Here is a 23,438-nt window from a genome sequence, read left to right as displayed (position 1 = left end):
TCGAGTCCCACATCAGGCTCCCTGCATGGAGCCTGCTTCTCCCTCTGTCTGTGTCTCTGCCTCTCTCTCTCTCTCTCTCTCTCTCTCTCTCTCTGTGTGTCTCTCATTAATAAGTAATTAAATCTTAAAAAAAAAAAAAAAAAGCTAACAGATCCGTCAGAAACCATCTAATCCAATCCTTTAACTTTATACTAGAAAAACTAAGAAACAGAAAGACTGAACGCCTTGTATAAGGTAAGAATGTTAGTGACAAAATGAGGATCATATTTCCCTGAACCTTTCAAACTTACCATGGTGTTTCTTGGTGGCTTTAGCTGTAGAGGTTATAAATGAATAGTTTAGGCAACTGCCTAATATTTAAAGTCAATTTAATCAATAGCCTACATTCTCAAAATCTCATAAGGTAAACAAAAACTATTATAATTTCATGTACTGATCAAAAAAATATATCATATAGGTGCCTGGGTGATTCAGTATGTTAAGCGTCTGCCTTCAGCTCAGGTCATGATCCAGGGTCCTGGGATTGAAGCCTACATCAGGCTCCCTGCGAGGAGCCTGCATCTCCCTCTGCCTATGTCTCTGCCTCTGTCTCTATGTCTCTCATGAATAAATAAATAAAATATTAACATAAGTAAATAATCTTTAAAAAAAAAAGGAGCTTAAAAATAAGTAACAAATATCCAACCTGATTGATGTACATATAAAAATCACTCTATTCATCTGAATTACTTTCCAAGTGAAACAGCACCTCATCCATTAAAGAGTAAGACAAAATAAAAGTTCTATAGGCCAATGTACTATGTACTAACACAAAAAAGGAAAAAAAGATATTTTTGAGGATTCCAAGTGCTATAATAATGGCTTTTATACAGACTTGTAACCACTGAAAAGTAAAAAGTAAGGACATGTCTAAGTTTCAGAGCTTTCTACATTAAGGATACATAAGCTTTTAAAAAGGAATTAAGTTCTACTTGACTGGATCCATGATTCACCTACACTCTTATGTTGCCCTTATGCAGCAAAATATCTATAAAAGCCAAAAGGTAAGCAATTAAGTGGCCTTCCAAAGTCACTCAACCCTTGAGTCAAAGGTACACTCAGAATACAAGTCTTTGGGATCCCTGGGTGGCGCAGCGGTTTGGCGCCTGCCTTTGGCCCAGGGTGCGATCCTGGAGACCCGGGATCGAATCCCACGTCGGGCTCCCGGTGCATGGAGCCTGCTTCTCCCTCTGCCTATGTCTCTGCCTCTCTCTCTCTCTCTCTCTCTGTGTGTGACCATCATAAATAAATAAAAAATAAAAATAATAAAAAATAATTTAAAAAAAGAATACAAGTCTTCTCCTACCAAGATAGATGCAATTTCTACAATCCAAAATTTACTGAGCAAAAAATAGCTGCTTTCATAATTAACACTAAAAATTATTTAAACTTATAAATCATTAGCCTAAACCCTGTTACCCTGAAATCATCTTGCAATAAATATCCCATTACTCAATAACTCTCCCCTAGTACATACTTACATAAGTTTCCTTTGCTGCATCCAATTGCAGGTCATCTGTATCTGTGAAATAGCCAAGTTCAGCAAACAGAGTAGAATCTTTGCACAAAAGGGTAGAGATTAAAAAAAAAAAAAAAAAAAAGGAATAGAGATTAGCTGTCAATTCAATGTTCCAATAAAAGAATAAGCACTGCATCTCTACGCCAGCTCTATTACGGGTTCTCATTAGCCATTACTATTATCGATAAACTCTAGCAGTGTAAATGATAACCAATTCAAAGCTGTTTCTAATTCACGTATTGTTTTCCACACAATTTTTAACCTGTGACCTAAATCCTTTTACCAGGGATTAACAAACAAGTTTTATGTTAGGTCACACTGGACTAAATGGTAGTGACTTTCTGGAACATTGCTTACAGTAATTCTGAGGCTACATCTGGGCTCAACATGAAAACGTACCCTGGTTAGAAAGGGGAACCCTCTTACACAGTTGGTAGGAATGCAAACTGGTGTAGCCACTCTGAAAACACTATGGAGGTTCCTCAAAAAGTTAAAAATAGAGATACCCTATGACCCAAAAATTGCACTACGTATTTATCCAAAGGATACAAACATAGTGATTCAAATGCACCCCAATGTTTATAGCAGCAATGTCTATGTCAAACTATGGAAAGAGCCAGATGTCTATGGACAGATGAATATATAAAGATGGGGGTAGCCAGGGTGGCTCAGCAGTTTAGAGCCTCCTTCAGTCGAGGGTGTGATCCTGGAGACCCAGGATCAAGTCCCATGTCAGGTTTCCTGAATGGGGCCTGCTTCTCCTTCTGCCTGTGTCTCTGCCTCTCTCTCTCTCTCTCTTCCTGCAGGGGGCCTGCTTCTCCCTCTGCCTGTGTCTCTGCCTCTCTCTCTCTCTCTCTCTCATGAATAAATAAATAAATAAAATCTTTAAAAAAAAATAAGGAAGATGTGGTGTGATATACATATATACAATGGAACATCATTCAGCCATCAAAAAGAATGAAATCTTGCCATTTACAACAATGTGGATGGAACTAGAGAGTATTATGCTGAGCGAAATAAGTCAGTCAGAGAAAAACAAATACCACATGATTTCACTTCTATGTGGAATTTAAGAAACAAAACAAATGAATTTAGGGTAAGGGAAGGAAAAGTTAAAATAAGATGAAAATTGAGAGGGAGGCAAACCATGAGACGCTGAACTATAGAAAGCAAACTAAGGATTGCTGGAGGGAGAATTAGGTGATGAACATTAAGGAAAGTATGTGATATAATTAATGAGCACTGGGTATTATATATAACTGATGAATCACTAAGTTCTACCTCTGAAATTAATTTTTTAAAAAGGAAAGAAAGAAGAAAGAAAGAAAGAAAGAAAGAAAGAAAGAAAGAAAGAAAGAAAGAAAGAAAGAGAAAGAAAGAAAGAAAGAAAGAAAGAAAGAAAGAAAGAAAGAAAGAAAGAAAGAAAGAAAGAAAGAAAGAAAGAAAATGAATGAACCATGGTTGATCAGCAGTGATGACAGAAGAGGAATATGGCAGCCCATGGACCACATTTCACTATCCAAGCCTTAGTTAAGGGTACAACCAATTTTCTATCTAAACAATAAAAGACTCGCTTATCTAAGCCATTAAAGTTACTTCAACATATCTAACTATTTCTAATTTCCTGATATTTAACCAAGTCAATTTAATCAATAGCCTACATTATAATGGATAAGATTCCATTATAAACCAAGAAATTTATGGACACAGAAAATATTCTTTAATAATCTAGGTTGAAACTTCCTGTAGAGAAAGGTCAAGATACTGACAAAGTCAAAGGTGGCTGATTACCATACAACCTGCGAAGTGTCCATTTTCTCTAACATTTCAGAATCTCAAGAACTTCAAAGAGTTTTCCAAATCTATGTTTGCTTTTGTACTCCCTTGTATCATGCCACTCAAACTGCTCTGGAGATTTCCTCACGTAACGTATACAGGAGCTACACCACCAGTCTATCATTAACTCGGCCAGCGACAGAATCGTTTTCACTAACCTACAGCAAAATAATACCTAGCAAAAAATTGTGTGTAGTAGTAACGAAAGGTTATTCATACAGCTCTCGCCAAAGGACAACCTAAAACTTGGTGGCAGAGCCGAAAACTCTAAGTGGTCAGCGGTGGCTCTGTGCCTCACAGACAGGCTGCAACCCTTGAGAGAGTTCTCTCAACTGCTGCCTTGTTTCTCCTCTCCCATTCTTTCTGGAGCCTGTTTTCACCAAGTACCTCTCCCACACACACACAATGGGTTATCAGTGTCACCAACGACCTTTACGACCTCTACGACCTAAATCCAATGGTAGATTCAAGGTCCTCATCTTCCTTGACTTATCAGCAGCACTGGACATTGCTGATCCTATTAACTGAAACACATGCTTCAGTTGGCTTCCAAATTACAGCACTCGCCTGGTTTACTTCCGCCTCACTGGTTGACCCTACCTTGCTGGTTCCTCCTATCTCCTGGCGCGAAATTGTCCCTGGGTCCAGCATAAACTTTTCTATCTGCTCTATTCCCTTTGTGATCTCAGCTGAGCTCATGGCTTAAAATAGCATCTAAATGCCAAGGATTCCCAAATACACATCTCCAGCCCGTACCTCAAGATGCACGTACATACTGAGTCTATCTCTTGGACACCTCGTCTTGGAGGTCTCCAACTTGGCACATCCCAAACTGAGCCCGCAGTCACCCCAACCAAACCCCCTACTGCTTTGTCCTCACCTCAGTCAATCACAATTCAATTCTCCCAGGAGCTCAAACCAAAACCCTGGCTGGAGTCACTGTTACTTCTCTTCTTAATTCTCCATATTCAAACAACCAGCAAATCCAACCAGTTCTGTCTTCAAACTATATATCCATAATCTGGCTTTTACCTTTCCTTCCCATTCTTCCTTCCCCTCTCATCTTTCCTTTTCTCCCAGACATTTTCCATCACTGAGATGTCAGCTTCTGAGGAAACAAGGCAATGAGGATGATGGGGCTCTCTGTGTCATCATCTGTGGCAATGTGCCTGGTATCCAAGGAAATGGGATGGTGTGAGAGGGGGGCTGTCCAGTGTTGGTGGCAGCATGCCCAGGCTGCCAAGGAAATAAGGCAGGAGGAAGAACAAAGTGGCAGACGCAAGAGACAGCCTGAGTGTTTAAGAGAATGATGACACTGAACAAATGCCTTAATCAATTGAGCAAATAATCAAATATATCTAAGATACTTGGAGCCAGGTTTCTTACTAAGTAAGGATTCACAAACATGGAACAGAAAGAGCCAAAAAGAACCCTAAGATGTTGGACTGGCATTGGAAGTATTAGTATGAGCCCATTTCAAAAAAAAAATATATGTATACAGAACAGTTAAAGGCGTTTGTATACGTGTATATATGTACACACATACAGGTCTTCGTTCTGTGGGCTGAAAGGTCCTAGAACAGTGATATCCCAGTAGCAATGAAAATACTGTGTGCTCAGATCTTAGATACTAACTGCCATCTTTCACTAAATGAAAGTCCAGGGATCCCTGGGTGGCGCAGCAGTTTGGCGCCTGCCTTTGACCCAGGGCACGATCCTGGAGACCCGGGATCGAATCCCACATCAGGCTCCCGGTGCATGGAGCCTGCTTCTCCTTCTGCCTGTGTCTCTGCCTCTCTCTCTCTCTCTCTCTCTCTGTGTGACTATCATAAATAAATAAATTAAAAAAGAAAAAAAAAAAGAAAGTCCACTAAAGAGCTCCTTGGAGAAATGGCTGATTTCGGAGCTGAAGCATGGAAAGCGCAAGAAAGCAAAATCTTGCTATGCCAGAAAATAAGGAAATTCTCAGAGAATGATTGGAATATGTCAAAAGAATAAAAGAACTAATATGAATGGATTCTCACTGGTCAAACTGGGGGAAATCTGAGCATTTGAAATAAAATGGGAGCACCAAATTTTAACCCACTGAATCAAATAGGAGTCCATAATGAAATAAATACATACACACACACACACAGAAAGCTCTTTCTTACAGTACGTCAATTTATTAATTATATTAATCTAAATATTAATTAATAATTATTAATCTAAAATTATTATTTTAGAATGACAGAGGTAATCACCATTTGACATTAGAGTGGTAGTTGACATAGGCAGGAACTGTCAATGGAGGCTAGGGCTGGCGCGTAGAGGTTTCACAAGGAACAGGATATTGGCATCATGTCAGATTATCTCCCCCACAAACAGTAAGCAAACACAAAAGGGGAAATAGTGACTTCACAGTGGTGAAATCTAGCAGATACCAACTAGCAGGTCAACATACTATGCCTTCAAATGTGATTCACTGAGAAGAGCACAGTATGATTCCTCTGGCATTCCTGCTATAGATGCATGGCCTGATTCTGGTCATGAGGAAACTGGACAGACCCAGGTTTAAGGTCATCTTAGAGAATAGAAAACCTGTATTCTTTAAGACCGTCAAGGACACAAGAGACAGAAAAAGACTAATAAAACCATTCCAGACTGAAGGACTTTAAGGAAACCAGACAAGTAAAAGTAATGTGCGTTTGCAGGTAGGATTTTAGTTGAGAAAGGAAAAATAGCCATTATTAAGACAGGTGGCAAAATCTGAGATGGATGGTTGATATATCAATGTTTGTATCCTGACTGGAAGGAGCATGGTAGTCATACAGGAGTATCCTTGCTTTGCAGGGAGGGGATACATACTGTAGTATTTAAAGATAATGGGTCAACAGATCTCTCTCTAATGAAAGAGAAATGAGGTAAATGTAGTAAAATTTAACAGGGAATCCGTGTCAAGGGCATTCAACTGTTCTTAATTTTATTTAGTTTTGGAACTATTTAAAAATTTTAAAATCTAAATTAAAAATGTATATGGGAGTACCCGGGTGGCTCAGTTTGTTAAATGTCTGACTCTTGATTTTGGCTCAGGTCATGATCTCAGGGTTGTGAGATCAAGCTCCGAATCAAGCCCCACATCAGGCTCCACAGTCAGCCCAGAGTCTGCTTGTCCCTCTCCCTCCCTCCACATGCACTGTGCACCTGCTCTTGCTCTCTAATAAATAAGGAAAATCTTAAAAAAAAAAAAAAAAAGGTGTTTCCAAAATCTTTTTGGTAACTTGAAATTTTAAAGTTATAGTAAGGTAAGTTAAATGATGAGTATCTGTTGACTACTTAGATCACTTCCAAATAAAAAAAAAAATACTGAAACATTAATTACTGAACACAGATTTATCCACTTTTCACTCACCAGGGAGTCTGCTGGAGAGAGAATCTCTCCATCTCCGTCTCAGTCTGTCCCTCCCCACCCACGCTCACTCTAAAAAAATAAACCTCAAAAAAATACATGTGTATATATACATATGTGTAAGTGGATGTATTTGTATGTATCCATAATCTAACCACTCCCATCACCTCCACTACCACCACTGCAATTCACTTGGATTGCTACAGTAGCCTCCAAATGGTCTCCCTGCTTTTGCCCTTGCCCGTCCTTCAATCTATTTTCAACAGAGCAGCTAGAATGAGACTATAAAAGCACATGATATTATTGGCAATCAGGATTTCCACAGAGAAAAGAAATGCAACCCAGCAGTGAATGCTTTGTCCAGTCAGGCACTCCTGGACTCCCTGAACATAAGTTCTCCCAATAAACCTGTTATCTCGGGGGGGGGGACACAACAACAACAAAAATGTTAAAATTAAGTATACAATATAAGAAGGTGAAAAAAAAAACCCGCGGCACTGGCTTTATACTGTAAGTATTAGTATGAATTCGCGCTGCTTAAAAATACCTATTTTCTGGGGCAGCCCAGGTGGCTTGGCGGTTTAGCGCCTGCCTTCAGTCCAGGGCCTGATTCTGGAGACCCGGGATCAAGTCCCACGTCAGGCTCCCTGCACAGAGCCTGCTTCTCCCTCTGCCTGTGTCTCTGCCTCTCTCTTTCTCTGTGTCTCTCATGAATAAATAAAATCTTTTTAAAAATAAATAAATAAAATAAAAATACCTATTTCCTTGTTCTCAGGACATATACGAGGAAATGTTTACGAGTTTCGTATTCTCTGCAGCCTACTTTCAGATGGTGGAAGAGAAGGAAAGTATGGGGAAGAGTGAATGTGGCAGAGTGTTAACAGTTGGTAAATCTAGAGGAGGGAAAAATACAGGATATCACTGTACTGATCTTTTCATTTCCTGCGGTTTTTGAGAAAAACTTCTCTGTGGCTTAAAAACAATTGAAAGTAGGTTGATAAATGTATATCCATCAAATACTCCTGAAGCATCCAAAAGAAAGTGGTGGTGCTGGTCACCTCTAAAGTACCTCTAAAATATATTGCCTATTCCAACATCCTCTTCAATACCTAGATGTTCCTCCATATTAGTAAACTATGGTAGCTATTATTTTTAGCCTCCTCAGAGCAGCAAGTTTTCCCACCTGACCTTGACCATTTATGTATTCATTTCTTTTTTGTCAGTTTAGAAAGATAAGAAATGGCCACCAGGTTTAACAAAATGGAAATCAGTGGTGACCTTAGTAAGAGCAGCCTCGGTGGAGTGGTGAAGCCTGGCTGTGGGGAGTTCAAGAGACAATGAGAAAAGTGAAACTGGAGTCAGTGAACAAGGTTTATTTTTATTTTTCTTTTCTTAAGAATTCTGCTGTAAAATAAAAAGAAATGCAGGAGCAGCTAGAGAATATCTAAAGAGGATTTCGAGGGTTTTTTCTTTACTCGGAATAGGAGCAACAACTACGTGTTTATTACTAGGAGAGATGACCTGGTACAGAGGCAAATGATGATATGTTCCCTAACAGAAGGAAGAAGTCTTGAGCAGCACTCTTGACTAAAGAGGAGGGATCTACGGCATATGGTGCTCCAGCGAGAAGCCATTCGTTCCCAACAAGAGAAGAGAAAGCAAGTATGCTGGCAGGTGGGTAGATTAGGTAGTGGGAGAAACAACCACAACAACAACAACAACCATCAGAGTGGGAGAATGAGAGGACCAGGCAAATATGACCAGTCAGACCACACTTCAAGGCCTGTTTCAGATTACTATCATCATCAGTTAGATTTAACCAAGCCTGTGGTTCATCCATGAGAGAACTGCAAAGGTACCGAGGGTGTAAGCGAGAGAACGGTGATCATGAGCATGCGTGGAACTGACCTGGCTAAGGGGGGAGTGATCACACAGAGGAAATGGGGAACAGTGAAATGATAGCAGCGTCCCAGCAGGGCCACAGAGCCCAGTAGAATGCAGAAGGGAGTGAGCTGGTAAGAGCGGAAAATAGCAGTGAAAAAGCAAGGTGACTGTCCCACCTTTAGAGGCCCAGATGGCAAAAAAAGTTCCAAGAATGCAAATGGCCACCATTCATCAGGCCTTCAGGCAAGGTAGTGGCCACCAGGGGGGCCAGGCGGCTGCGTGGTCAGCGCTGGAAGGCCAACTTTCACAGAAGACACTGATGATATAAAAGAAACCACAGAAGCAGATAGAAACTTCTGACTTTGTATATACTACCTTACATGTAGCAAGAGGTTTCTCGAGACAGCGAGGGAGAGAGGAAAAGACAAGGAGAGGAAAGACATATGGGTGACAATTAAGCAAATGAACAGATGCTTTCCAACACAGATTATCAGGGAACTGCAAATTAAAACAACAATGGGGGGTCTCTGGGGGGCTCAGTCGGTTGGGCGTCAGACTCTTGATGTCACTCTTGATGTCGGTTCAGGTCACAATCTCAGCGTCATGAGATCAAGCCCCAAGTCCAGCTCCACAGTCAGTGGGAGTCTGCTGCGGATCCTCTCCCTCCGTCCCCATCATACACATACACATACACTCTAATAAATAAGCAAACCTTAAAACAATATACCACGCACACTAATTAGAATGGCTAAAATCCAAAACACTGGCAACATCAGATATTAGTGAGGATATGGATTAACAAGAACATGCACTGCTAACAGGAAAGCAAAACAGCACACAGCCATTTTGAAAGACAGTTTGGAACTTTCTTGAAAAACTAAATATGCTCTTACCATATGATGCAACAATTGTGCTTCTTGGTATTTACCCAACTGATTTGAAAACATGTCCACACAAGAAAGCTGCACATGAACACAGCAGCCAATATTTTAAAGCAACCAAGATATCCTTCAATAGGTAAATGGATAAACAAACTGTGCTAGGGACTGAATTGTGCCCCCCAAATTTATTTGTTGAAGCCATAACCCCCTCCAGTGTACCCTAATCTGATAGGACTGTGGCCTTATAGAAAGGGGGGGAGGGGCGGGGGGAAGAGAGAGAGAGAGAGAGAGAGATCCTTCCCCAACCCCTTCCCCTCTCATTCTCTTCCCTTTCCCTTCACTTCTCTCCTCCTCCCCCTTTCACCTCTCGTGCCTCTGCCTTGTGAGGACACAGTGAAAAGGCAGCTATCCACAAGCTAGGAAGACAGCCCTCACCAGAACCTTACCATGCTGGCGCCTGATTTCAGACTGTCGGGGAAAAAAAATTTCTGTGATTTAAACCACTCAGTCTATGGTATTTTGTTACAGCAGGCTGAGAGACCAATGCACTGTAGTATATCCATACAATGGACTATTATTCAGTGCTTCAAAAAAAAAGAGCTATCAAGCCATGAAAAATCATAGACAAATCTTAAGTGCATGTTGCTAAGTGGAAAAAGCTACCAGGGATGCCTGGGTGGCTCAGGGGTTGAGTGTCTGCCTTTGAATCAGGTCATGACCCCGGGGTCCTGGGATCTGGTCCCACACTTGCTTCTCCTTCTGCCTGTCTCTGCCTCTGTGTGTCTCTCATGAACAAATAAATAAAAATATTTTTTAAAAAAAGAAAGAAAAAAGAAAAAGCTACCTACTAACAAGTCTAACTATATGACATTCTGGAAAAGGCAAAACCAGGTAGATAGTGAAAAGATCAGTGGTTGCTCAGGAGGGAAGGAGAGATGAATAGAGGAGCACAGGGGATTTCTTAGATACAAGAAACTATTCTATGGGATATGTACATACATGACATTAGGTATTCGTCAAAACCCACAAAATGTACAACACCTAGGGAATCTTATTGTATACTATGGACTTTAGTTAAGGATATTGGATCAATATTGGCTTATTAATTGTAATAAATTTACTACATTAACACAGATGTTACCAATATGTAAATTGGCGGTGGAGGGGGGTGTATATAGAATTCTATGTACTATCCACTCAATTATTCTGTAAATCTAAAACTACTAAAAAGAAAGCCTATTAAGTACTAAAAATAATTATTTGAAATTCAGGGGGCACCTGGCTGGCTCAGTCAATAGAGCATGCAACTCTTGATCTCAGGGTTGTGAGTTCAAGCCCATGTTGGGTGAGAGATAACTTAAAAATAAGTAAAAATCTTAAAATAAAGTAATTATGTGAAATTCAGATTTCAGTGTCCATAAATAAAGTAGTATGGGAACACAGCCATACTCATTTACATGTTCAGTTTACATTGCCTATGGCTGCTTTTACACTATAACGGCAGAGTTGAGTAGTTTCAACAGAGACCACAGGACCACAAAGCCTAAAATACTTACTATCTGGACCTTTACAGAAAATGTTTGTTGACCACTGCTCTAAATTTCATTACCCAGTGAAAGGAAAAAAGCACATCCTACCACAGGCTGTTCTGAGTTAATCACTTTTATTTAATTATTCAAGTTGTTAGAGTCACAAGTACTAATTACATAATCTGAATTTTTAAATTTAACTGGCTACCTTCTATTTATTTTTATTTATTTTTTAATTTATTTATTCATGAGAGACAGAGAGAGGCAGAGAGGCAGAGAGGCAGAGACACAGGCAGAGGGAGAAGCAGGCTCCATGCAGGGAGCCTGATGTGGAACTTGATCCCGGGTCTCCAGGATCACGCCCTGGGCTGAAGGCGGCGCTAAACCGCTGAGCCACCCGGGCTGCCCACTACCTTCTAGTATTAAAAAAAAAAATCAAATAAGTGAAATCTTTGAATACTCAAAATGGCAACTCCCAGAAAAAGAATATATTCTACAAAAAACAGTAGCAGACAGTAGTGTTTCACCTTAGTGCCCGCAAAATCTATCCTACTTACTGAATACCTAACAAATCAGAATTAAAGTGTGCAACCAAGGCTGTTAACAGTTTGAAAAGAAAAGCCTGGAAAACAATGGGAAATCGGCACATTCAGGAAGGGGCAGGGCAGGATACCTGAGTTAAGTCAGTGAACGGACTACAAAAAATTGAATGCTCTCTTAAAGAACATTAGGCATCAACTTATCAGATGATCAGCAAAACGCAGCCTGAGTATCAGAAGACAAAATTATGCCTTTAGGAAGTGCCCCACAGTTGTAGTTTAAGAAATACCATGGAGGGATCCCTGGGTGGCGCAGCGGTTTGGCGCCTGCCTTTGGCCCAGGGCGCGATCCTGGAGACCCGGGATCGAATCCCACATCGGGCTCCCGGTGTATGGAGCCTGCTTCTCCCTCTGCCTATGTCTCTCTCTCTCTCTCTCTCTCTCTCTCTGTGATCATAAATAAATAAAAATTTAAAAAAAAGAAATACCATGAAAAGGCCTTTATCTGATATGTCATTTGCAAATATCTTCTCCCATTCTGTAGGTTGTCTTTTAGTTTTGCTGACTGTTTCGTTTGCTGTGCAGAAGCTTTTTATCTTAAGTCCCAATAATTCATTTTTGCTTTTGTTTCCCTTGTCTTCACAGATGTATCCTGCAAGAAGCTGCTGTGGTCAAGTACAAAAAGGGTGTTGCCTGTTTCTCCTCTAGGATTTTGATGGATTCTTGTCTCACATTTAGATTTTTCATTCATTTTTTTACCCCAAATATACAGATGCAGTGAAACGCTGGAACACCTGCACCCTAATATTTATAGAAGCAATGTCCACAATAGTCAAACTGTGGAAGAAGGAGCCTGGGTGTCCATCAAAAGATGAACGGATAAAGAAGATGTGGTCTATGTATACAATGGAATATTACTCAGCCATTAGAAACAACAAATACCCACCATTTGCTTCCACGTGGATGGAACTGGAGGGTATGCTGAGTAAAGTAAGTCAACTGGAGAAGGACAAACGCTATATGATCTCATTCATTTGGGGAATATAAAAAATAATAAAAGGGAATAAAGGGGAAAGGAGAGAAAATGAGTGGGAGGTATCAGTGAGGGAGACAGAACATGAGAGACTCCTAACTGGGAAATGAACAAGGAAGGGGTGGTGGAAAGGGAGGTGGGCGGGTGGTGGGGGTGACTGGGTGACAGGCACTGAGGGGGGCACTTGACGGGTTGAGCGCTGGGTGTTATGCTATATGTTGGCAAACTGAACTCCAATAAAAAAATACAAAAAAAAAAAAAAAAAAAAGGAAAGAAAGAAAGAAGAAATACCATGAAAAGGGCAGCCAGAGTGGCTCGCGGTTTAGCACCGCCTTCAACCCAGGGCATGATCCTGGAGACCCAGGATTGAATCCCACATCGGGATCCCTGCATGGAGCCTGCTTCTCCCACTGTCTGTGTCTCTGCTTCTCTCTCTGTGTCCCTCATGAATAAATAAATAAAATATTTAAAAAAAAAAAAAAAGAAAATACCATGAAAAAGTAATAGTTGACTAGCTGATCAAAAATCGTAACTACCAAAAAAAAAAAAATCGTAACTACCTGATACTCTGAAATAGATTTATTAATAAACGGGGTGGGGGGGTGGATCTTGGAAAGAATCAAATCTGCAGAAATAATTAAGGAAAGCATTATAGAATAGTGACTAAGGGCACAGGCTCTGGAGTGAACAAACCTGGTTCTGATCCTGCTTGGGCCACTCACTAGCTGGAAGATTGCACATTCAGTCTTTCTCAGCCTCAGTTTTCTCATCCGTAAATTCATAAATAACTACTGGCCCTCCTGGGAGGATTAAAGAAGATAATGCAGGGGGATCCCTGGGTGGCTTAGAGGTTTGGCACCTGCCTTTGGCCCAGGGCCTGATCCTGGAGTCCCAGGATCGAGTCCCGCGTCAGGCTCCCTGCATGGGGTCTGCTTCTCCCTCTGCCTGTGTCTCTGCCTCCCTCTCTCTCTCTCTCTCTCTCTCTCTATCATGAATAAATAAATAAATGTAAAAAAAATTTTAAAAATAAAGAAGATAATGCATGTAAAAGCGCCGCAGGATACCTGACACGAATAAAGCGCCAGATAAACGGTAACTCTTACTATTACCGCTGTATTTGGCTCAGAAAGATAACACTTGAAATTGACAGCCCTACAGTTCTTTTCCAGCAACTGCTTTAAGAAATCTGCCAAGGACAGCACAAATCTCGCGCTGCATACAATTGAAGAGAAGTTCTGTCCGTGGAAAATCAAAATGAGGGCTTCAGTTCAATAAAACGGAATTGAGATGTGCACTCTTGATACTCAGAATAACGGCTCAAGGGGGGGGGGGGGGGGAGACGAACGGGAGTCTGGGTTTCTCCCCCCTTCCCCCAAGTTCCAAAGCAGGTGAACCGGCGTCGGGTCACAACAGGGCCCCTTGACCTGCGCCGTCCCAACTTCTCCCTGAGGCCCACTAATCCCAGCATTGGGATTACGTCGCACAACAAAGGCACGAAGCAGAAAGCAGAAAGGTTCCTTTAGATAACCTGGATGACGAGGTTGCCCCGCTCTCGTTCCCACTGCATTCCATCCGACTCTTCCTGACCACAGAATATACGTAAGGAGAGAAAGAAAAAAGAAAAAAAAAAAAGAAAAAAAAAGCTGTTTCAGGAGGGCGGTCAGATTTACGTCCGTTTTTAAGTGGTTAGGTTGCAGTCAGGGGCCCAAGGTCAGGGGCCTTGGTTCTCAGCCAAAATGAGAATGCCTTGGTTCTCAGGGCAGCCCAAGCGCCGCCTGCAGCCCAGGGCGCGACCCCGGGGTCCCGGGATCGAGTCCCCCGTCGGGCTCCCCGCACGGAGCCTGCTTCTCCCTCTGCCTGGGTCTCTGCCTCTCTCTCTCTCTCATGGACGTCAGCCTAAAGCCAGAGGCAGCTGCGACACGGAGACCTCTGTAAACACTCCGGTTCTCCGTCGCACCTACAGACACGCTCCACGGCGATCACCGCGCGCCGTCCACGCGGCCTTTGCGGGGGTCACAGCCTTCGCCCCGCCCCTCCTCGCTCCCACACAACAACCGCCGGACCTGCTTCCCTCCCGGAGGCCACGGCGCAAACCGAGAATTCCAACCGGGCAGCGCTGTACGCTCGCGGCTGCCAGGGCCGACTCCGACCCGGGACGCCAGACGCGGACGGAAGCGGCGAGCTAGCGCACACCTGTCCCCACAAGCGGGCGGAAGGAGGAAGGACCCCCACCCCCTCCCCGGCACTCACCCCAGTCCTCATCCGCTCGGTGAGAGAGACCGGGGCTCAGAGGCGACTCCATGGTGCCGGCAACGCCAGCGGGATCCCCCGGCCCGGAACTCGCGCACTACTAGCCGGGACGGCGGCTGCCGGCAGACAAAATACTCCCGGCCCCGCCCCCTCTCCGGCCCCGGCCCTGAGGACGGTGGCCGAGTGAAGACAAAGTGCCTCCACTGCCCCCGGGAGCTTGCGCAAGTCAGAAACGGACGGAGTGTCCCGCTGTCTTCATGGGAACAAGTGAGGGAAGGAAGGAGGGAAGGAGGGAAGGAGGGAAGGAGGGAAGGAAGGAAGGAGAAGGAAGGAGGGAGGAGAAGGAAGGAGGGAGGGGAGGGGAAGGAAGGAAGGAAGGAAGGAAGGAAGGAAGGAAGGAAGGAAGGAAGGAGAAGGAAGGAGGGAGGAGAAGGAAGGAGGGAGGAGAAGGAAGGAGGGAGGGGAGGGGAAGGAAGGAAGGAAGGAAGGAAGGAAGGAAGGAAGGAAGGAAGGAAGGAAGGAAGGAAGGAAAGGAGGGAGGGGAAGGAAGGAGGGAGGGGAAGGGACGAAGGAAGGGAGGGAGGGAGGAAGGGAGGGAGGGAGGGGAAGGAAGGAAGGAAGGAAGGAAGGAAGGGTTAGGGAAAGAAGGAAGGAAAGAAAGAAAGAAAGAAGAAGAAGAAAGAAAGAAAGAAAGAGAAAGAAGAGAAAGAGAAAGAAAGGAAGGAAAGAAAAAGGAAGAGACATAAACAGCACTTCGGTTAAATAAAATGCACTGATAATATGAAAAATGAAAACGAAAAGCCCTTTGTGAACATAGTGGCTTGTTCCCCTGAATATCCTTCTTAATGCGACAGCGCAGCCATCTCAACATCAGAAGCCGATAAAGTAAATTTGGTTTAATTTTCGGGATCAGGGATCCCCGGGTGGCTCAGCGGTTGAGCGCCCGCCTTCGGACCAGGGTGTGACCCCAGGGTCCTGGAATCGAATCCCGCGCCGGGCTCCGTGCGTGCAGCCTGCTTCTCCCTCTGCCTGTGCTCTGTTATCTCTCATGAATGAATAAACAAAATATTTTTTAAAAATAATAATTTTCGGAATCACTTGCTATCAGTGTGACTTCTCCGTATACACAAGTGTGTGAAAGAAAAACCCAACTGTTGTTCCACGTTCCTTAGACACCCCCCCCCGCCCCTGCGTCTTCGTAGGCGCCGCACCTGACTCTGCGGGAAACACCACGGCTGTGCATCGTGCTTCCAAAGACAGCCTACTTTTATTGAAACAAGCCAAACAAAAGAAAGAAAGAAAAGAAAGAAAAGAAAGAAAAAGAAAGAAAGAAAGAAAGAAAGAAAGAGAGAGAGAGAGAGGGAGGGAGGGAGGGAGGGAGGAAGGAAGGAAGGAAGGAAGGAAGGAAGGAAGGAAGGAAGAAAGAAGAAAGAAAGAAAGAAAGAAAGAAAGAAAGAAAGAAAGAGAAAGAAAGAAAGAAAGAAAGAAGCTAAACAAGGCAAATCTAGAAGATGAACCCCGTGCTCACACCTATCTCCTCGACCTGCGCCTCGAAACGGTAGCCCTTGGAGGTGGAAATCCGAGCGAGCTTAGCCCTACACCACCCACAACAGGGTAAATTCCCAATCTCTTTATTCCTATTAAACTCAAGATTCGGCTTTTGTTTGGAAGAAATCCACATGGCGAACTCCCACCGAACATGAGTGAACCGAGTTGGATGGAACGGTTTCAAGAACGCCGCTTTCCCAGGATTTCTTCCCGCAGCGTTTGAGCGCGGCGGCGGGCGTGTCGAATAGCCTGGGAACACGTGTCCCGCTAGGACCCGGCGGAATCTTTCCCACGGTTACGGGAGCCAACAAACGCCTCCCAGAATGCACCGGGCTCCCCGCGGCTGAGCTTACGAGGTACTGCGCGAGCCGGTGGCGGGTGCGGACCGCCCGGGGCAGCCTCGCTCCCTTTAGCCCCAGATAACCAACCGGCTTTCGTGCACGCTGAGATACACCTCACTTCCGTTCTTACTCAACTGTAAATTCCAAACTGACCCAAAAAAAACCAGCAAGAGTCTTCTATTTTGCATACGCCAGATAGATACCTTGGTCCTTTTTTTGTTGTTGAAATCACCGTGATTGAACTCCAGCCAGTTTTTATTTTGATTTTTGAACATTTTTTTAAAGACTAAGTTATAAAAAATAATAATAAAAAATAAAGACTGAGTTATTTATTTGATGGGGAGGAGGGGGAGGAGGGGTGGAGCACAAGCAGGGGGAGCGGGAGAGGGGGAGGGAGAAGCAGGCTCCTTGCTGAGCAGGGAGCCCAACGCGGGGCTCTATCCCAGGACCCCGGGGTCACGACCTGAGCCCGAGGCAGATGCTGCGACTGAGCCACCCACCCAGGTGCCCCTAATTTTTTGAATTTTATTTTTATCCGCAAAGTGTAGATAATTATGAGACAAGCATCTCTGTACCTATCACCAAAAATTAGCAAATATTAAGATTTTCCATTTGTGTTTCAGGTTTTTCATAATATGAGAAATTAAACATTACAGATAAACCCCGAAGTCTGCTTTTCCCTCTGCTTCACTTCCCTCCCTCCACGTAGACTTCTATTATGAATTTTATGGGAATCATTCAAGTCCACATTTATTTTTAGCTTTCTCATGTTTACGGGTTGTTGGTTTTTTTTTAAGATTTTATTTATTCATGAGACACAGAGGTAGAGACACAGGCAGAGGGAGAAGCAGGCTACCTGGGGGGAGGATGTGGGACTCCATCCCAGGACCCAGGGATCACGACCTGAGCCGAAGGTCAGAGGCTCAACCACTGAGCCACCCAGGTGCCCCTCTCATGTTTAAATAAGTTAATACATATATGTGTTGGGGTTTTACATTTATATAAACATGTCAAACTCATGTTCTCCAAATCACTTTTCTTATTCAACATTACTTTTTGATTATCTATATTCATGTTTTGATGGTCACATAGTATTTCCGAGAAATATATATATATCACAATTTATTCATTTCCCTACTAATGGACATCTGGGTCATTTCAAATATATACTGTTACATATATCCTTGTAGGAGTCTCTGTGCATATAAGGAAGAATGCCTTTAGTGGGGCATAGAGTAGGAATGTTAATATTTGCCAAATTATACCATTTTACATCCTTGACAGCAGTGATGAGTTCTTTGCTCCACATTCTCACCAACACTAGATTTGGTCACTTTGACATTTTTTGCCCCTGTGAAGGGTGTGACTATAATTTATGTTCCCCTGACAATTAAAGAGATGGCGCATCATTTCGTTTTTATTAAATCTTACTTAGGCTTCTACAAATTGCCTACTCTTATAAAATTTGCTATTGCATTTCCTTTCAATGATATGTACATCTTTAGCTAGGCTACTCTATTCATTTAACAGGATAATATGTTCAAATACCTTCTCCCAAGGTGCACTTGTCTTTTGTTTATGGGGCTTTTGTCTTTTTCTTTTTTTTAAACATTCTATGTATTTATTCATGAGAGACACAGGCAGAGACACAAGCAGAGGGAGAAGCAGGCTCCCTGCGGGGAGCCCAATGAGGAGACTCCATCCCCGACCCCAAGATCATGACCTGAGCCAAAGGCAGTAGCTTAACCACTGAGCCACTCAGGTGTCCCAGGGGCTTTTGTCTTTTAGGCTTTAATTTCAATGTAGTCAAAATTACCAATCTTCTATTTATGATCTGTGCTATTCATAACTTGCATAAGAAATCATCCTCCTGGGATCCCTGGGTGGCGCAGCAGTTTGGCGCCTGCCTTTGGCCCAGGGAGCGATCCTGGAGACCCAGGATCGAGTCCCACGTCGGGCTCCTGGTGCATGGAGCCTGCTTCTCCCTCTGCCTGTGTCTCTGCCTCATTCTCTCTCTCTCTCTCTCTGTGACTATCACAAATAAAAAAAAAGAAAAAAGAAATCATCCTCCTGAGGCCATAGAGATTTTTTTAAGTTTTCCTTCCTAATTTTTTAGTTTTGCTTTTCACATTCTTTGCCCCCCCCCAATCTGGTTATTGCTGGGGTGTAGTAAAACTTGATTTTTATATAGCAACCTTGTACCCAAAAACCTCATTGAATTATGTGACTGTAGGGCAGCCTGGGTGGCTCAGCGGTTTAGCTCTGTCTTCAGCCCAGGGCTGATCCTGGAGACCTGGGATCGAGTTCCACATCGGGCTCCCTGCATGGAACCTGCTTCTCCCTCTGCCTGTGTCTCTGCCTCTCTCTCTCTCTCTCTGTCTCTCATGAATAAGTAAATAAAATCTTTAAAAACAAAAATTATTTGACTGTAATATTTTGCCTGTAAATTCTCTAGGATTTTCTACATAGAAAACTTGTCTACATTCTAAAATTTTAACATTGTATACTTTTTAAAATTAACCTTTAATGTGGAAAATTTCAGACAAACACAAAAGACAAGCTCATCAATCTTTTGTTCTTAGCACCCAACCTCAGCAATTTGCCATTCTTGTTTTAGCTACCCTCTCTCCCACACTTTTATTTTTTGTTTTGTTTTATCCCCTGGAGTGTTGTTTTTTTTTTAAGATTTTATTTATTTATTTATTTAGCATAAGCAGGGGGAGGAGTAGAGGGAGAGGGAGAGAGAATCTCAGACTCTGCACCCAGCATGGAACCTGATGCAGGGCTTGATCCCATGACCCTCAGAAATCATGACCTGAGCTGAAATCAAAACTTGAACACTTAAACCGAGTCACCCAGGTGCCCCATCCCCTGGAGTGTTTTAAAGCAAATCCCAGATATGTTACTTCATCTATATAAATACTAAATAAATAATATGTATTCTGACAAAGCTTTTTTCAAATTAAAAAAAAAAACTACAGTATCATTATGATACCCACCAAAAATAATTCCATAATATCATCTAATACCCATTCCACATTCAATTTTCTCTCGCCTTTCTTTTTTTTTTTTTTTTAATTTTTATTTATTTATCATAGTTACAGAGAGAAAGAGAGGCAGAGACACAGCAGAGGGAGAAGCAGGCTCCATGCACCGGGAGCCCGATGTGGGATTCAATCCTGGGTCTCCAGGATCACGCCCTGGGCCAAAGGCAGGCGCCAAACCGCTGCGCCACCCAGGGATCCCTTCTCTCGCCTTTCTATAGTTGATTTGCTCAAATCAGGATCAGGTTGCATTTGCTTCATGGGACAGTCCCTTCTTCCACTTGTCACTCCATGACATTTGTTAAAGAATCTGTCATTTGTCCTGTAAAATTTCCCACATTGTGATTCTGCTGTTTGTATCTTCATGGTGATTTGTTCCTGTAAACTGCCAGTTAAATGTAAACTTGATTAGATGGGTTTTGTTTCATTTGTTTTTACAGGAATGCTTCTTAGGTACTTCCTTGTATCATACCAGGAGTCACATGATTTCTAAATATCCCACTTTTAGAGATGTCAAGATTTATGAATTTTTTTCTAAGTCTTAAACTTTTTCCCCCTTATTTTATTGCAATACAAGGACCTCTAGTACCACACTGTAGGTGATGCACAAGTATACGTTTTTAACTTGTTCCCAACTTTAATATTAAAGTTTTTAAAAGTTTGACTATTGATGATTTTTTTCCTGTAGTTTTTTAATCCAAGGAAAATTTCATTTTTTATCAAGGAATTCGCTGTGGTTGGGGCACCGGAGTGGCTCAGTGGTTGAGCCTCTGCCTTTGACTCAGGGCATGATCCCTGGGTCCTGGGATCAAGTCCCACGTCGAGCTCCCTGCAGGGAGCCTGCTTCTCCCTTTGCCTATGTCTCTGCCTCTCTCTGGGTCTCTCATGAATAAATAACCTAAATAATAACTTAAAAAAGAAATCTGCTGTGGTTATAGTTTTTATACACACTCTGGTTATATACTCCTTCCTCATTACTATGCTTTAAAAAAAAACAAAATGTTGAATATTCTTAAACCCTTTATTCATTTGCTTTCAACTTATACCCTTGGAAGAGAAACAATATTAAGTTTTGTCTAGAGTCATAAAGGAGGCCCTTGCCTAGATCCAGACTTCAGAGGATGCTACTCTGACAGGGCCTTTCCCTAGATCCACACTTCAGAGGACTCTGGCAGTGTCTCTTCCCATAGGGTGAGAATCCATGGTGCCAAGGTGATATGCCCAACCAGAACATGCCTCCTTCTAGACATGCTTCTCCTGCCCAAATAGCTCCATGCCTGCTTCTAAAGCTTGCTCAGGCCTCTGACTTCCTAAAGGTGAACTGTGTCAATGCTGTATGCCAGGAGTGTAGACTAAGCTTAGAAATACGAGGTGGGGAGTTCACATATTCATATGGACTAAGCATATGAACAACCCAGGGCTGGGGAAAGGGGCCAACTCTTCCCTGCATTGCCATGTTTTGTCATGAAAATCCATAAAGTCAGAGAATTTTAAACTCAAACCTTATCTTCCAGGTCTTTATGAAGGTATATTTGACAAGCTAAAAGAATAACATTTTTTTTTAATAGTTTGGTAGCCTGATTTGTAACTTTCAGATACTAAGAAAAATACTGTGTGGGCCTCAATTTGCATCCATCAGAATTCTGCAAATGTTGCTGGGTATCTGACCAGGAAATTTAAAACTTGTTTAAAAATTGCATTTCAGGGCAGCCCTGGTGGCTCAGTGGTTTGGCGCCGCCTTCAGTCCAGGGTGTGATCCTGGAGACCTAGAATCAAGTCCCGCATCGGGCTCCCTGCATGGAGCCTGCTTCTCCCTCTGTCTGTGTCTCTGCCTCTCTCATTCTCTGCGTCTCTCATGAATGAATGAATGAAATCTTAAAAAAGAAAAAAAATTATAGAAGAAAAATTGCATTTCATCAGTGCTATTCTATTTTACAATCTAACATTTTCAGCATGACATCTATATCATCTTAAACAGTGAACTCAAACATTAGACTAAAAGTTCAGATTTTGGAATAAACCAAATCTTGATTCTAATCTAGGTTCAACCATTTGGTAGCAATATAACTTTGATGGGGTGACTTAATCGCTTTGAGCCTCAATTTCACCTGTAAAATGGGAATCAGATCATAGGGTTGTTGGGAGAATTAAATTAAATTAAATTAAATACACATTAAATGTTTAGCATAGGGACTAGCACATGGAAAATCCTCAATAAATTGCAGCCATTTTAAAGAACAGTGTTGAATGCTAAGCTAGGCACTGCATTAGGTTCTATACCTGCACTGTATCACAAAAATCCCCACAACCACCCATATTGGATACTATCATTATCTCCATTTGATACAAGGAAAAAGGATTATGCAAATGGTTTTAAAACAACTTCATCAGGAGAGCACAACAGCAGAACATATATTAATCCCATTTCATGGAGAAAACTGACTCTCAGCTTTCAAAAGGCCTTCCAGGCAGCTGGAGACAGGTAGAACCAGAATGATCAGAGCCTGCTTAAGATTCTCTCTCCCTTTCCCAAGTGTGCAAGCGCTCTCTCTGTAAAAAGACTAAATTTTTAAAAATAATAAAATTAAACTAGGTATTTTTTTAAAAAGGTTCATTTTCACTTTTTCCCATTTAAAACTGCTCCCATTTTGGTGTTTATATACATATATATATACACATGAATATGCAAAATGTCTTAATATGTACTAGATTTCTCTTTATTAGCTAATTCTGATTTCATGTAAATGTTCAAATGTCTAATTAGGTCCATTCCAATTACTAGTAACGAGTAAAACAATTCCAGTTTCCAGAAATCATGTCAAAAAGCTAATCTGGACATAGTACCTTTTCCAATACTTAAACCTATCAGGCTAACATTAACACATTTCTTTAAGTAGAGTACTTCAAAAGGTCCCTTTTTTTTTTTTTTTTTTATAATAGTCACACAGAGAGAGAGAGAGGCAGAGACATAAGCAGGCTCCAGGCACCGGGAGCCCGATGTGGGATTCGATCTCGGATCTCCAGGATCGCGCCCTGGGCCAAAGGCAGGCGCTAACCGCTGCGCCACCCAGGGATCCCTTCAAAAGGTATCTTAAACACACTTTTCTTTTTTTTTTTTCTTAATATTTATTTATTTATTTATTTATTTATTTATTTATTTATTTATTTATTTATTTATGAGAAACACAGAGAGAGAGAGGGGCAGAGACACAGGCAGAGGGAGAAGCAGGCTCCATGCAGGGAGCCCAATGTGGAACTCAATCCTGGGTCTCCAGGATCAGGCCCTGGGCTGAAGGCGGCACTAAAGCCACCCGGGCTGCCCGTAAACAAACTTTTCTATAAATTTAGATAAATGGGATTCCTAAACATTAATAGGAAAAGTATATTTTAGTCATTGTTTTACTAATGGCCTTTCCTTCTACATTTCCAAGGAAAATCCAGACATATGTAGATTTCCTAGCATCCCTTAAAAGATAAAAAATTTCAAAATATGTCCAAACAGATCTACTTTACATTTATAGAAATAAAAGAAAATCTTTTTAAACATGGTAATTCCCAATTTTTATATAGAATTTTGTCTATCCAGACCTTAATATCACATAACATT

General features: G+C 42.1%; 1 protein-coding gene across 6 annotated transcripts in view; it reads right to left on the bottom strand.

The window, feature by feature from the left end:
* The window catches only part of ATF6 (activating transcription factor 6), a 197,507-nt gene extending 182,450 nt beyond the window's left edge, over nt 1-15,057 (bottom strand). The window contains exons 1-3 of one of the 6 annotated variants that reach the window (XR_013374340.1): nt 14,899-15,028; nt 14,177-14,230; nt 1,521-1,597 (exon numbers count right to left, since the gene is read on the bottom strand). Coding sequence is in view for 3 of the 6 variants with exons in the window: in XM_077887299.1 (XP_077743425.1) it covers nt 1,521-1,597; nt 14,177-14,230; nt 14,899-14,950 (183 nt within the window). In the remaining 3 variants the exon portion in view is untranslated. Of the gene's footprint in view, nt 1-1,520; nt 1,598-4,274; nt 4,310-4,426; nt 4,455-14,176; nt 14,231-14,898 lie in introns of those variants that run through there. The other 5 variants (XM_077887299.1, XM_077887300.1, XM_077887302.1 and 2 more) reach the window with 5 other exon arrangements.
* Between the last annotated feature and the right edge of the window lie 8,381 nt (nt 15,058-23,438).

This window comes from Canis aureus, chromosome 38, assembly GCF_053574225.1.
Source record: "Canis aureus isolate CA01 chromosome 38, VMU_Caureus_v.1.0, whole genome shotgun sequence".
Classification (NCBI taxonomy): Eukaryota; Metazoa; Chordata; class Mammalia; order Carnivora; family Canidae; genus Canis; species Canis aureus.
This window is presented reverse-complemented; position numbering and strand designations above follow the sequence as displayed.